This window comes from Cyanistes caeruleus, chromosome 2, assembly GCF_971803275.1.
Source record: "Cyanistes caeruleus chromosome 2, bCyaCae1.hap1.1, whole genome shotgun sequence".
NCBI classification, from domain to species: domain Eukaryota; kingdom Metazoa; phylum Chordata; class Aves; order Passeriformes; family Paridae; genus Cyanistes; species Cyanistes caeruleus.
The window spans coordinates 36,320,455-36,336,191 of NC_141702.1; the positions used below are offsets into that span (position 1 = coordinate 36,320,455).

Genomic DNA, 15,737 nt, shown 5'->3' on the forward strand with positions numbered 1-15,737 from the left:
TAAAGAAAAGCTGGAGAACCGAGGAGCAGATAATGGCTTGCCAAAGTACTGCCTTTAGCACAGCCACAAAAATACTCACTTTCATTTTGGGGGGGAGGGCTTTTTTCCTCTTCTTGCCTCTTTCCTTACTTTTTCCTCTTTTTAAAGGAAGCCGTGTTCTGCTAAGCACTGCACAGCTGCATCTGCAGGAGGGTGGGTAAGAGATGGGGAGAACCCTTCCATGGGAGGCTGAGCAAGGGGAAGGGGAAGCTGGTGGGCAGCATTGTTCCTGGGCAGCATCACTGCTGGGTACCATCACCACCAGACAGCTCCAGCATTCCAGTACAGGTTAATGAGGTACAGAACCACACACACAGAGCTCCTGCCGCAGCCTTGCTCTGTGTGAGTGGCGGTGAAGGCTTACAGCAGCTCAACAAGTGCCATTTCAATTTAGCAGCTCAGTTCAAAATTGTATTGCATCTCCTCTGTCATTTAGGGCATTGAGTGCCCAAGAGCCTGGGACAGATCATTTGACTCCAAGTAATGAACAGGGACTCCCATTTAAATCCTTTCAATTGCTTTCTGTGTCATACACCTGCTCTTCTCCAAACAAAGGAGCCCTTCAAAGCAAGAGCTCCTCCTCCTCCTCCTCTCCTAGGTCACCACTGGGATGAAAGGAAAGTCTGATGCAGCAGGAATCTGACAGGAAGATCCTGCAAACAGACACCACCTTTTCAGACTGAGCACCAACCTCCCTCCTGGATGGAACACACAGGGAGAGCCCCCACCTCAGCCTCAGAGTAAAACACTTCTTTCAGTGTGCCACCCTGGGAGTACCTCAGAGGCCTTTGGGACAAGGGGACACTGACCCCATAAAGAAAGTATCTCACAGAGGCACCGGACATGTACCTAGCCTGAGGAAATCTTTGTCACCTTACCCAGAGTGGCAGTTTGCATCTGTGGTGCCATCACTGATGGGGGCTGTGGTTAGGGGGATCACTACCTCTGTGGTTAGTGTCTTCTAGTCTGGCCAAGCAGGAGTTTCCTTTCCTTTCCTCTTAAGAGAGCCTTACTATGTACCCCCCACAGCACCACACCTGAACACCCAGCAATATGTGTCAGATGTCAAGGCCACTATCTGGTGCAAATGGTAGGAACTTTCTCCTGTGCAGCTCCTTGGAGAGTAACTTGTGTCCCTACCCAATGGGTGAATAACTCTGCTTTTCCTTTTTCATGGAAAGGCAGCTCTCCTGAAACTTTAGATGCAAAATGAGCAGTATTTTTACTTGGAGGCTGCTGCAATTACAATCTGCAGAGCACTGAAGGTCTCCTCCCATCCGTACCAATAAAAATGTGGTCATTATGCACCTTAATAAGAAAGGTTTAAAATTTCATGGTTGGAATGAATTTGGACCCTAATAAAAATCCAGATAAAATGGAAAGAGACAGGAGGCTAGACAGTTTTACAGCTCCAATGTTCTGTCCCGTTTCCCAAAATATATTTGTTCAAGTAATTCTAACTGTCGTTGCAATTAACATGTCCTTTCATTTCCCGCTCTGAATTCCCTCTAAGCTAAACACACAATTTTCTTCTATAAATCTGCATGACAAGAAGAGCAGCAAAATCTTTCCTTCTTTTTTTCCACATCATTTATATGCATTTTGCACGGGTTGAGTTGCCAGGCATTTCTCCTAAGCTAATTTCTATGGTTGCAAGTGCACATATATACACTTGGAGACCCCTGAACAACTGGTGGAAGGAGCCCAATTTGGACAACTGGCCAAAAGGAGTCTTCAGCATTTTCTTAAAGAGAGGAAATATTACAAATCAGGTGTCAAATTATCTGCTAAGGGTTTTGCTGCTTGCTCTGAGGAGTGGGCAATGCAGGACTGTCCTGATTCCTGGGTGCCTTGCAAGGGGAGGGCTGAGGCACACATTCTATGCCGTGCCCATGACACAGTCCCCATCTCTTCAGTGCTGCAGGATGAGCTGAGAGTGGGGGTACACCTGGGAGCTGGGCATGACTCTCTGTCTTGGTGTGGAGGGGACTCTGCCCATGGCTGCCACGGGCACGTGGCTCCTGTGTGAAACCCTGACCAAGGACCAGCTAATGACACATGGCCAGAAATGAACCCAAACCTATGGCCAAAATGGCCACACCACCTCTCATGCCTACCCTATGGCTGGTGGGGATCCCACCCCTCCTGGCAAAGGAGAACCTTTCTGTGCCCAAATCAAGGAGTGCCCCATGATGATGTGTGATTCCCAGGCACTGAGTACCTTGGGGAAGCTGGTTCTCCTCACCCTGGCCTCCACAGCAGGCCCTGCTCAGCCTGGCAGTAGCTCCTGTCTTTCCACAGGAGCTGAATGCCAGGGCTGCACCTTTTCCATGCTTGTGCGCAATTTGCCTTCTCTCTTCATCTGAAATGATAGCTCCTCTGACCAGGAAAGTAATGACCCTGATACATTATTTCAAATGACATTTGTGCAAAGTAATTAATCAGCTTAATGTGAGACTGGATTACGTTTTAATTTTAATAGTGCTACATTCTTACTGTTTTTTAAATAAATTTTCCTGGTCTTTAGATTTTAGCAGGGCATCAACTCACTTAGTTAGGCTGTACCTTGCTGTAATCTCTCCACTGTGGAAATCTGACAGACAATAACCATTATTCAGTGGTTCAGGCATCAGCCTGCATCTACCATGCACATTTATTTTAGTTCCATAAGTCTGCATTAGGGATAATAGCTGAGATCTAGCAGCTGGGACCCTCGGGGCAGTTTTATCTTCCACTGGGAAGTGTGGAGACAATGTTTTCAAAGGCACAAAGCAGGAATTAAATGACAAGTTCTCATTTGTAGTCAGATGGAGATTGAGATACGTACCTGCCACTTGATCTTTTGAAAATGTGCCATTAACTGTAAAGCAATTACTAAACTTTCTTCAGTTGTGGGTCGAAGTTTTCACAAAAGGTCTCCATAGCTTATAACTGTAATTAACAGCTCCCTTTTCCTAAAGAGCTTTGCATACTTCAAAGTGCTTCCATGCTTCCACTACATTCCTTCCACCTTTTGAAATGTTTTTGTTTTTGTTTTTTTTTTACTTGAAATCAATTACAAATGAGGTGTTTATTCAAATCCTTTGCCCCTGGGTATCAGCTTATAGGTAACAGATTTCCAAACAGAATTAAAATCGCATTTTAAAGTTCACACCATGAAATTGACTCTTTTCCACCCTTTCCATCTGCTATTTTATTACCAGGTTTGATTACAGTAATCAGCACAGTGGATTGTACCCACTGCACAAACCTTTTTCAGAAAAAAAAAATGTAAGAGAACCCATATTTTTGCCAATGCCTCATTTCTTGGTCCTTGACTGACAATAAGAGCCTACATAGTAAGTTTTCAGGGCATAATAAATGGTCATTTATATACAATATATTAAAATTTCACATATGGACACTATTTAACATAGGTACACATCCCAGTGTCTTCCTTTGTTATACATTATGCCTGCATACGCGTTATACATATGTGCACATATATATATATGTAGTTACTTTTTCTCAAATACATGATTTGGTTAGAAGTAAAATTACAATAAGCCAGAACTTGAATGAGCAGAGCTGACATTTTTCCTCTTTGAAATTGGACCAGGTTGTCCAGAGAAGGCATTTTCATCAGCGACCTGAATTTTCCCAAATCTCCTGTGCACTTCTGAAAATCCTCTCCTTTGGTAGGTTCATTGTCCATCTGCTCAGTGCTTCACAGAATTGGGTTGTATCCATCAAACACCATTCAGAGTCCAGCTTCAGGCACTCTCTCTCAAAACATTGGTTTTGGGATCTGGAAGTTAGACAGTGCTCATGGAGTCTCTTGTAATCCAGGGGAAATCAAAGGTAAAATACATTGCCAATACCACACTTCAAATATTTGTTCTAACTTCATGCCTAGCCACTCTCCTCCAAATAAACAGAAAAATATAATTTATAATGCTGACTGAGGGAGAAGGCTTTATTTTTATCTATACTTTCAATATACCGTTTCAATTAATAATGAGCTCAAGTAATGCTTAAGATAGGGGAGGGATATTTTTTTTCTTTTAGAGAAAAATACCCTCTTGATGGTTTTATAAGCTGATGAAAGCAGAAATCAATTTCTATCAGTTATGTACACATGCAAATAAAATAATGGTAAGGTATACTCTCCAAAAGATGCCTATTAGACATTAAAATTACCCGGAATGCCAGTACAAAAATTATAGGACCTAAAGAACATCTTTTCCATCACATAACTTCTAAAGGAACAGGAGGTGTAATAAAAAGAAATGGCAAAGTAAAGCACAAGGACTTCCTGGGTTTTGTATGCCAGGAGGTATTATTCCTCGACAGTGCTCACTTTTTGGCTGTTTGTCTACATTTATCCCTGTTTTAATATCATTGTAATGCAGAGGAGTTGTAATAGCATGATAAGGCAGGAGAGATACCTGCTTTCATCCAACTGGACTGGTTCAGAGGATGCATTTGAAGAACTCAGTGGTAACTAATACAAAATTGGATTCCCACTGGGTGACCTGCTCAGAAATCATAGGCTTGCCCCATACACATGCTATCTAAGCCTGATGAGCCCCTCAGGCACCTTATGAGGTAGGCAAATCCTAGAGCTCCTCACTTTCTTGATGGAGGAGCTGAGGCACTGCGAGGTTAAATGGCATGTGCCATGGGTAATGCCAAAAGACTGGCAAAACAGGGGGGCACAGGAACCGAGTTTCTCACTCCCTGAACTCTCTGGTGGCTTCATGGTGTAGTTCTGCTGCCTTTCCCCAGCAAAGGTCCCTTTGCTGCAACTGTCCTGCTGCCAGCTGGGACACTGGCTCCTTTTTTACACCCAAAACTGCTAATGCTGAAGAATGCACTGTTATGCCCAGGCTTTAACCTCTCAGAAGATGAGTGGTCTATTTCTTTAATATTTTCTGTGTCTTTCTTGTAGTGATCTTCATATGTCAGTGTGAGAAGTATCCAGGTTTTAGGTCCATGAGCAACGAGTGGTAAATGCACAGACCTGGTGGCTCAGGAGACAAGTGGCAGGCTGGGAAATCCTGCCCCTCACTGTCCTTCCCCTTCTTGTCAGTAATGTCAGAGCTGTGGTTTCCTACTTTTATGACCAGACAGAGCTCCATTCATGTCAGTAATTAACATGGCTGATCAAAGGGGAACATAATTGTTAATTTTAGCTTCTCCCATCAATTTTGTTTCCACTAAATCGGTGCCATCATCCGCTTGACCTAGGCAGTAATATTTGAGGCACAAGGGAAAACTTGGGTATTGTTGACAGCCAAGAGTTGTCATTTTTCTGCTCCTTTCTGCATCCTCTGAGATTTAGAATGTAAGAATTCCTGCTATGGTAAGCAGAAAATTTCATGTTCTGACAAATAATTACAGTTACATCAGTATTTTTTTTGCTTTTTCTTTATTCTAACCTCAGTCCTGGCTGTTTATACTTCAAGCTCTGCCCCCACTGCTCAGCTTCAGCTTGGTAAACAAGTGTTTTGATGTAGGTAATCTCCACGACAGCCAAAAAGTCATGGGTGTTTTCTTAAAATAAGTAGCACACAAACCTGAGCCTCGCTGTCTTGTTGCTATCATGTTTCTACATTTGGGTTTTTCTGTCAGTGGTGTTATCAAAGGAAAAGGAAATATCATGGGATAGGAAAAACTGCCAAGCACATAAGCTTGTTACAGTGCTGTGCAGCAGCTTCAAAGGACTTACATTGACCTTGGACCGACAGTATTATTCTTGGCCATTTAATCTCTGACATGCCTCTGTTTCTGCAGAGAGATGCTGGCAGACATGTATCCCTTTTGATCCCAAATGCCTGAACAGAAAGGCATTGTGTTGACTGGGAGAGGCACATTGGGATACACAGTTTGTCTGTGGGCTGCACTTTGTAATCTAGAAAAAGACCTCACTAACTCAAATGTACCACCTGTGCTCTGTAACCAGCCCAGCTGATCCTGGCCAGCCAGCTGTCCTAATAGAACTGATGAAGGTCCTATCCAGACAGAAAGCAGAATCTGTACCCTTAAAGGAGGTGTTCGTCACAAAACAATGGAAAAAAGGTTACGTTTATATGCCAAAGAAAAAACAATTTTCTCAAAAGTAAAGGGAAGTGCTCATTCAGTTTCCTTACAAGAAAAGCACTGTCCAGACCTCCCCACACAAGCTGCATTGATTTAATTCCTTACAGCTCACATGAGCACTGCCTTTGGTTGTCCATTGCACAGCAGGCACCACCAGCGTGGCCAGCCCCAGATGAGCATCCAGCATCTTTTGGGTGTATGGTGGACACGTATTTTCAAGTATGAGAAATGGCATGTGTCATAAAGCAAATGGGAGCAAGAAGCTGGGCTGGAAACCAACCAGTACAGCAAGTTCCTCCATGAGGCCTGCACATGGAATTGCCTCCTGGAAGATGTGTCCTCCCATTTATCCTTCAAAGAAGCAATAAAATAATCAGGTTTCTAGCTTTGTGTTCAGATTAAGACAAAAAAAGTACCAACAAAAGAGTGTTTTGTAGACATCTGATTCAGTCACTGCTGTGCCAGCATGCTTAGCTAAAGACAGACCAATATATCAAGTTAAAAAATATATAGGTGCCTGGGAATATTAATCTTGAATATTTATCAATTGCGTGAGTGTTCTGGATGATGCGCAAGCCCACGTGGCCCTTCAGGCCTCTCTTCCTTGATGAATTAGATTCATTGCTCATAGCTAAATGTACAACCATCTTTTCTGGTTTTTCTTCTTCTGGTACCATCTGGTTTCTTGTATATCCTGCCAGGCTGTTGGCATCAGATTCACTGTAGTTTCCATCCAGCATCATAGTTTTTGAGTGAGGTATTCCACATGAACATGAAAACTAGAGACATAAACAAGAAATAAACTGAATATTGGAAAAACATGTAAGCAATGGAAATTATGCCTTTCTATTATCAACAGCTTGTAAACAGTTGAGTTCAAAATTTTGATTGATTTTGAGATATTTAAGTTTTTCTTTGAACAAAAGACACATTTTTTGGGCTCGATTTCAAAAATAAGAAACAGGGTTTATCTCCACTGCTCGGACAAGCAGCTTCAGAAAAGATTAGAAAAATGCTTTAGCAGACATATAGCCTAAACAAAAGGTTTTCTTAGCTAGCTGTTGCTCAGCTTCACTGTCTTGAGATTCCTTATTATTCATTCTTTGTGATTATAAATATTCATGGACAAGATGCAGTTTAATCTGTGGAAATGGCTTATGCAGTACATGTTACGGGAAGAAAAGGGCCAAGTCCTGGTTTTACAGATACATGTTTTCTTCATAAATCTGATTTTAAACCAAGCAGAGGACCAGCTAAAAGCATAATGTAAAATTCCAGCTTTGTTAGAGCTAATAGAAAAACTTGTACTGACTTCAGCAACACCGGCATGCATCCCACAAGTCTAAAAATCCATTGCATACAGATAGAATTTTGAATAGGAAATGCAGTCTTTGACCATTCAAAACCTTCAGTCTTCCTGTCCCAGCAATATGGATTATGTATTAGAATGCAGTGAAAATGGACTCCAAAACTTCCTTTCTTCTAGAAGCTCCTGTCTCTGATTTCCCACAGACCAATTTCCTTATCCAATAACATTCCACCAGCTTTGATGTGTGGGTTTTCCAATAACTTGTTTTCAAGGATATGTTCAGCTAAAACAAATGTATATATCTGAATGCATATCTATGTAAAAATGTGTATAACATCAATATGTAATATTCGGGATGCCATTGGAAAACCCTGCAGTCTTTTGAAGGCTTTTCCTTCAAATTATTTAAATGACAGATCACATTGCTGATCGCATTATTGACAACATTAAAATCAAATTAAGGATTGTTTCTGTGTTCTTGTCATAACCAAAAGATTTGGTATTGGCAAGTTATGTGCAGAAAAGCATGAGAAGTTAGTAGCCTGCTTACTTTACTTTTTTTTGAGCACTCCATGAGTACAACTGAATCAATTGGGTTTTACGAGATATTTTATTCTAAGCATGCACACTTTGAAAAACCCACACCCCAAAACTAACAAAACCAAAACAAAACAAAACCAGAGTGCAGCTCCCCAGAAAGGACTGCTGTGATTTAACCCCAGCTGATAAATAAGCATTATGCAGTCACTCTATCCACCTTCCCCACTGAACTCCGGAGGGTAGTGGAGAAGAATCAAATGTAAAACTTGTAGATGGAGATAAGACAAGTTTAATAACTGAAATTATTGTTCTATGTTATTCGTGTTCTATGGTGTTGAACCATATTCCATTATTCCATTTGGCTCATTTGGCTCACTTGTCCACAGGTAAATGTCACCAAAATCAACTGTTTTTTGTTTACCTCCTCACTGATAGAGCATGAGACACAAAAACAAATTTGACTCAGGATAAACACAATTTAGCAAAAACATCAGTGTGTTACAATATTACTCTCCCGCTGAATTCAAAACACAGCACTGTACCAGCTACTGAAAAGAAACTAGCTCTATGCCAGCCAAAACCAGAATAATAGCAAACAACAAAGAAAACACAGGGAAGAATTACTCATGAGGCTCTTTATCATGAACTGACAGGTCCAGGAGATGGTGGCTGGGTGTGAGGGACAGCAGCTGCAATAATAAGCTAATTGCTGCAGGACTCAGCAGAGAAAGCAATTCTTCAGATTTACTGTCAGCCCCAGGTCAAATTACAGTTCCCATGGCTTCATGCACGTATGACAGCCACCTCAATGGACAAGAGAGCCTGACGTGCTAGGAACCCACCTCCGCAGAACCTAAAATTACACTCATCCTCACAAAGGCATGAACACGTAGAGGTGCACTACATAATTTCACCCTGCGGGACTTTTAGCCTATGTCTACAATAATAATTCAAAGACTGCCAAAAAGCCTCTTTGGACATGGCAGTGCAGCTGACAATACCATTAAAGTGTCAGAAAGATCTCTGGCCTCTCTCAGCCCATGAAGCACTGAAAAGTTCCCAGGAATGGGCTGGGAATAAGCATGGGACCACAGACCTTTTGCCACAGGCATTTCACAGCAGCTCCTGGAATCTTGAGGGCGAGAAGGTTTTGTTTTAGATACTGCATGTCTTTGTCCCTGGCATATTCAATTCCATAATGTGGCCATAACATAGAGCTCTTTTCTGGGCAGCCTTATATGTTCATACTAGAACTTTTGGGGTCCTTCATAGGGGAGCAGCACCGGCTGACAAGATCTACATTTACTGTGAGAAATGTCTCTTATGCTGCTTCAAGAGCTTCTTTCTCAAATAATCCTATTTATTACCTCTGTTCCCATTTCCCCTACTGAAAAATAATATTGTCACATATTAAACACTGGGTACAGTATTTTCCCTGGTGTAGTAAAAAGGCATTTGCTGAATATAGAATTCAATGTACAAGACTCAATAAAGGGCAGATTTATGATATAAATAACAAGCTACACCATAACTGGATGTGGCAAAACATTCCAGAACACTTAGCAGAAAATTAACAGACCCTCTTAAGTTCATTTCATCAGTTAAAATAAAGGAGAAGAATTTTCTGGCTAAAATGCCACAGACCACTGCTCACATGCAGCAAGTCAGACACACTGGAGTCACTGTGCTTGAACAGAGCATCTCTACCCTGTGTTGCAGAAAACTGCTGGGCTCCACGTGGGGACTAGGAGGGGCAAAGATAAATTAAGATACTCAGGACTTGTTTCAGACAGCTTTCCAGAATCATAATGTTGTTGAGAAGGCCTTGAAGAGAGGTAAAATTTCATCACAGAAGTCTGGTAAATTTATCCTATTTTAAAAAAAAATATATCTAATTACATTTTTTTATGGTATGCCAACTGAGAAAGGTGCTGGGTTGTAATGGGATTTGTGCTGCTCTTCAAGAAAGTCATAGGGAGAAAAGGAAGAGAAAGAGAAGGACATACAAAACCAATAGAGTAGTTCATAGACGGAAATAGCATGCTTAAATTGCATGAAAGATGATGTTTGCATTGGCATTTCCAACAAGCTTATACAAATTTCTTCAGGAGTCAAAGACAGTAGGTTACCAGTATCACCAGTAGACTAATGTGGTGAGTCCTACTGGGAAGAAAGAAACTGTAAAACATGGTGATGTCCAGGGTGTATGGGGACTGAAAAATATTTGGTCCCAAGACTTAGTGTTCAAAAGGCAATGGTGCTTTGTTTAATCACAAAGGGCCTAGAGGTCTGTAAGATACCTCAGTCTGGAAAGGACTTCAGGGCATCTCTAGTCCTATGTCCTGCTCATGGCAAGATGCTCAGATAATGTACCTGGTCTTGAAACACTCCAGGGATTACTGGATAAGAACTTTCATAGCACATTAAGAAGTACAAGCATAAACTTGACTGACTGACTGTGCTTGGTGATGGGGAACACCTCCCCTGTTACATCCATTAAATGCAGTTTCCAGAGTAAAGTTGCCTATAGAGGAAGGAAACTGACTTGCACCAAGTAACGCCTTTAGCTTACTAAACAAGAATTGTGTCAGCTGCAGCAAAGTATCAGATTTTATACTTTCCCCTCTTGCTATTCCCTCACATTTCCAGGTTGCACTCTTTCCCAGTTCATATCACGCTCTCTTCTCTGATGTTTCTATGAAGATCCATAAGATCAAATCCTGTTTTTCTGTGTTAGCAATTCAGCCTGAGGTGGAGCGGTCTAAACAGACCCAATTACACACATGGTTGTCAACGTTTTCCCATTAACAGACAGTCAATATAAAGACCAGATCAGTTGTAAGGGGTGGAAAAAAAGAATAAGTGGATGACAAAAGTGTTTCTCACCCTCTCCCGCAGTTTCCTCTCTTTCCGCTCTTGCACCGTTGTCAGGTAATTCACAGCCGCATATTCCAACACCGAGAGGAAGACAAACACAAAACTGACCCACAGGTAAATGTCCACTGCTTTGATGTAGGAGACACGAGGCATGGAGGCATTCACCCCAGTGATGATCGTGGACATGGTCAGCACAGTGGTTATCCCTGGAAAGAACCAAGAGACAGAGCTGTTATTGATGGATACAGTCCATAAGGGCTTTTGTCTCTAGAAAAACAGAAATTACGTTCTACATGATGCTCTAAAAGATGTTCAGTATGAAATAAGTGGGTGTAAAGTATCTCTTCTGATAATGTAGAATTGTTCCCTTGCCTATATTTTTGTGCTCATCATGGGCTGAGTTTTGAGGAGCAATGGAGCAATCAACATTTTGCATTTAACAAATGGCATTTAACTCCCTCCTTTAACTCCAGGGTTTAAACACAGTGCTGTTAAAACATCTTTTTACACATCTAATCCTAAGACCAGGCTTACTAAGACCAGTGGTGACAAGGAGTCCCATTTCCTAGCTGTACCATTCTGTGTTACAGCTTCATTTTTAAGACCACAGCACTTCCTGACCTGAGCTACATATAAGTAAGGAAGGCTGCTAAATAATGAAGGACTTAAGACAGTGTAAGTTATACATTATATTAATCATCAGATAAAACCACCATTTGCTTGAAAAATATCTTTAACCATCAAAATGAACAGTTCCCTCTCCTGCCAAAACCTTCACATTCAAAGCTTTTCACACAGCCATGGCTTGCTGCAGTTGTTCTCACCCAAAGAGACTCTGGCAGGAACTGCTCGTCGGTCAATCCAGAAGGACACCCAGGACAACATGACCATGAGAGTGGCAGGGAAGTAGGTTTGGAGCAGGAAGAAAAAGATGTGTCGGCGTAAAGTGAAATTTATATAGAGTCGATTGTACCAACCTTTGAGAGAGGAGGAAAGCCAGAATCAGTGAGAACAGCCTGGACAGCAGAACTTTCTTTGGTTCTTTTATTTCTAAGACTAGTAAAACGAGAAACTGACCTTTTAAACAGACTGTGGAAACTACACTTCGGTGACATAATACTATGAGCCCCCTCAAAAGCAGTTAATACAGTATTAGGTTTAGCATTATGACATCAGAAAAGGCAATACCTGTGCTACTGTAGAAAGCCAGTCTTGATGTGGTGTGGAATTTTTGTATCAAAAACTGAGACAAAGAAATTTTTTCATCAGTTTTAAGAGATTCATTCCCATTTTTCCAATACAGCATCAGATCTTCATCAGTGTAAGCATCTAAGGGAAAGAAGAAATACAATGTGATGTGACTTTAGCTTAGAGGTTCAACAAGAGTTAATACATCCAATCTTTGGCATGAACTAATGCCACAAGTAAGTTTGCCAACAGCAAGGTAGTTCAAAAGATCTTATCATATAATATACTGTGATAACAACAAAAATCCAGATTCAAGATTCAAGAAAACAAACCCTCATTTTACTTCACATTGAAACGACAGAATGGCACTCTTCTGAACATCACAGACAAAAATAGGTAATAGCTCAGGAAATAATCATGGCTAAAATACCTTAATTTAGAGGAAGGAGTAAGCATGGACACTTCAAACTATCTTGGAATGATTAAAGCAAAAGAGACAGGTGAGAAGCAAAAGCCCAGAAATGTGTTAAAAGTGTAAATGAAAAATGGACAGAACTTGTGCACTAAGTAACAGGAATGGGGAAGAGAAGAGGGTTATCAAGATCATCAGTGTCAGGAACACATGCCTTAGGGAGAAGAGGCTGGGGGAGCAGGGCTTGTTCAGCTGGGAGAAGAGCAGTCTGTGGAGTGGGGTCTAGCTGCTGCCCTGCTCATGGGGAAGGTGGCAGCAGCCTTTTCCCAGATGCTTTGACAAAATGGTGAATGAAAGGAGAAGAGGCAAGGGATGTAAGTCTCAGCAAAGGATTGTTCCCAAGCAGGCAAAAGGAAGCATTTTCAGGATCAGGGCTGCCATATATTTGAGCATGTTGCAGAGAAAAGTTTTGGAACCTGAATTACCTTGCTCAAAAGCCCCAAGCAACACATCATGAACTCTCTGCTCTCAGCAGGCTATTGGAGAAGCTGACCTCAAGGTCAGTGAAAAGTATCATCTGATTCTGATTGTTTTTTGCAGGGGAACATTCAGTTAAATAGCTGAGAGGACCTCAAAAAAAACCAGATGTTACTCTTGCCATACACTGGAGAAAGTCTACAAAAAAAATCCTACTGCTCACATTACTTTCTCCAGCAAAGAAGCTGAGCCCAGATCGCAGTGTTTGCAGGGTCAGGATTGTGTGATAGGATGTTTTGCTTGCAAATTCTGGTCTTGCAGCACAAGGACTAGATGCACAATACTGCTGAGTCAATAAGACTCCTAGTAACTCTGATGAACTATTTTTTCAGGCTCTAACAAAGACAGTATTCTGAGATGTGTCCAGTGAAATGTTTGTGCAGCCAGCCATGGAGCACATCTAGCTAGAAACATGGATACAACGTACAGCTTTCCAGTTCCAGAGAACACGTCTGAGAGTCCAGGGGGAAGTGGCTGAAGTCCATGTTGCACATTGCTGTCACTGTGACCCTAGAAATCGAAAATCAGAAAAGATGGTTTCTATGAGAAGCCATCAAGAGAGAATGTTATCACAGATAATTATTCTGCAGTTTTTAAGCCAGAAATATTGCATGATGTTAGCAAAAAATCCACAGGAAAATACTTACCATTTCTCCACATTCAAGCTAGATGGATTTTACACAGAAACTCCAAAGAAAAATGTAATTTTAATATCTATCAAGGAACTGAAGCACTATCTGGGACGTTACTGTTACACTAATGTCAGTACAGATATTTCCACTGTGCTTTATATCCAGCTATTCACCTACAAGACTACGATGTAAAGTAACTTCACCATTTACATTTGTATATTCCCTTATGTGCAGTTTAATTAAGATTTACACATTTTCCCCATTACTCAGTTCCCTCCATAGTCATCCCCAGTATGACCTAAGCCTGAGGAATATGACCATCCTTATTGCAAGCCACAAAATTCCTTCAGTACATATATTATTAAGGCAAAAGCACTTTCTTACAGCTCTCAATAAACCCTTTTAATCTGAGGGGTGTATTTCTTGGGCAGGGGCTGTAAAATGGGTGCAGCTGGTTTTCAGCAAGTGAGATTTGCTTCTGTTAGGTTTTTTTGTCTAGGCTAAAAAGCTGCAGCAATCACAGCTCCAGTTTTTAAACTAGTCCAGTTGTACACAATGTTACATAAGAAATTTTCCAGTGGGTCAGTGAGCTTTCTCTTGCAGACGGATTTGCAGTGGAGCTCCTGATTTAGGAGGGGAAAATCAGCTGTGACTCATCGTTTCAGAGGCCAACTTACGTCGGCTGTGACCATTTTCTAGATTCATTGCAGATGTCTATAAAGAACATTTCCTCTGTTCCAGGGATTGTGATCCAAATCCTACCCTGACCTACACACTCATCACCCCTGAAAGGCACATGTTGTTCATTTTGACTATAAACTAGACCAAAATTTTGCTATTTGAGCAAAATTTAAAGAATGTTTTTGGGGACATGCTCCAGAAGGTATCCTGCAACAATGACCTCCCCTAACTATGTGTAGCATTTCAGCATTGTATAACTTGGTGTCATTTAAGTTTCCTTGGCATCACCTGAGCTGTAGCACAACCTGTGGTCAATAGCAGTTTGTTAGTCAGAGGCAGAACAGAACAGGAACTTGGCTCATCAATATGATATTTCCCAGTTAGAGTGCAGTGTCCAGGTGCCTTTGAAGGCCCAAGGCCCAAAACAAGAATGAAATATTCCCCAGTCCAGCGTCAATCCCATGCAAACATCTCAAGATATCTGAGGGCATACCCAGAACCACTGGACACCCGTGCTTTTTCAGCTGGATAATATTCTGAGAGTTCTAATCACCATCAGGCCCAACTGCCATGGAGATTTTCTTTCTCCTTTGATTTTACATATGAAATTATCAATTTAACTCTTATGAAATCAGCTGTGGTTAACTCATAGACTTCTCTCTTGCAGGTAACATCACCTCCTCAAGAGATCACAGAAGTAAATTTAATAGAAAACCTTTCCAAGTTTTTGAAAATCATTTTACCATAGCTGAAGTGAATAAGTTCCAGAAAGACCCTAGAACAGAAATCCTTGGCTACAAAATATTCAAAGGTCACTGTACACTGAGACCATGTTTTCTGTCCTGGGGAAATGCCCATTTTTTGGGGGCACTTTTCTCCTCTGGCAGTGTATTTTTCTCCGGTTCTCTTTTTCCATTCCTCTGAACAAAATTAAATCTGCTGGGATGCTGATGTGAGCAGTCATAAAGGTGGCCTGGTTAGAAGGGGAAACTACTGAGCAAAAAAATCTGTCTGATGAAAAATACGGACAGAGAAAGGCTTGCCAGCCTGAGAACATGACAAATCCTTGAGAAGCACAGCTGGCCTCTGACATGCAGATAGGGCACCTAGAAACTGGAGACATCCTGAAATAAAATCAATAACTGCCAAAAAAAAGTGATTTAACAGGCATTTTATTGTAAATAAAGGTAGGAAATGATCTTGAAAATAAAAAAAAGTCTGAGAGAACAGAAAACATCATTATCTGGCACAGGTGAAAGATAAAAATTACCAGCATCTATTGCCTGTTTGAAGTGGTGGCATCCTACACCCTCTTATCTCTCTGGATATAAGGAGGCCATAAATTTTTATGCAGAATGAAGGCTTCCTCTGAGACCTTTCCATGCTGCACATACTTTTCTGTTCCTTAGAAAGTTGAATTCAGTGCATGAACTTTCTACCA

At 41.3% G+C, this 15,737-nt stretch overlaps 1 protein-coding gene across 2 annotated transcripts in view; it reads right to left on the reverse strand.

Annotated features, from left to right (window-relative positions):
- Positions 1-3,203: 3,203 nt before the first annotated feature.
- LOC111925729 (gamma-aminobutyric acid type A receptor subunit rho2) overlaps positions 3,204-15,737 on the reverse strand; it is a 34,995-nt gene continuing 22,461 nt past the window's right edge. For both annotated transcript variants that reach the window (XM_023922258.2, XM_086876520.1), the window contains 5 exons: positions 13,411-13,493; positions 12,035-12,175; positions 11,671-11,823; positions 10,856-11,052; positions 3,204-6,899 (listed from right to left, as the gene is read on the reverse strand). In XM_023922258.2, the coding sequence (XP_023778026.1) occupies positions 6,591-6,899; positions 10,856-11,052; positions 11,671-11,823; positions 12,035-12,175; positions 13,411-13,493 (883 nt within the window). In that variant the 3' untranslated portion in view covers positions 3,204-6,590. The remainder of the gene's footprint in view (positions 6,900-10,855; positions 11,053-11,670; positions 11,824-12,034; positions 12,176-13,410; positions 13,494-15,737) is intronic.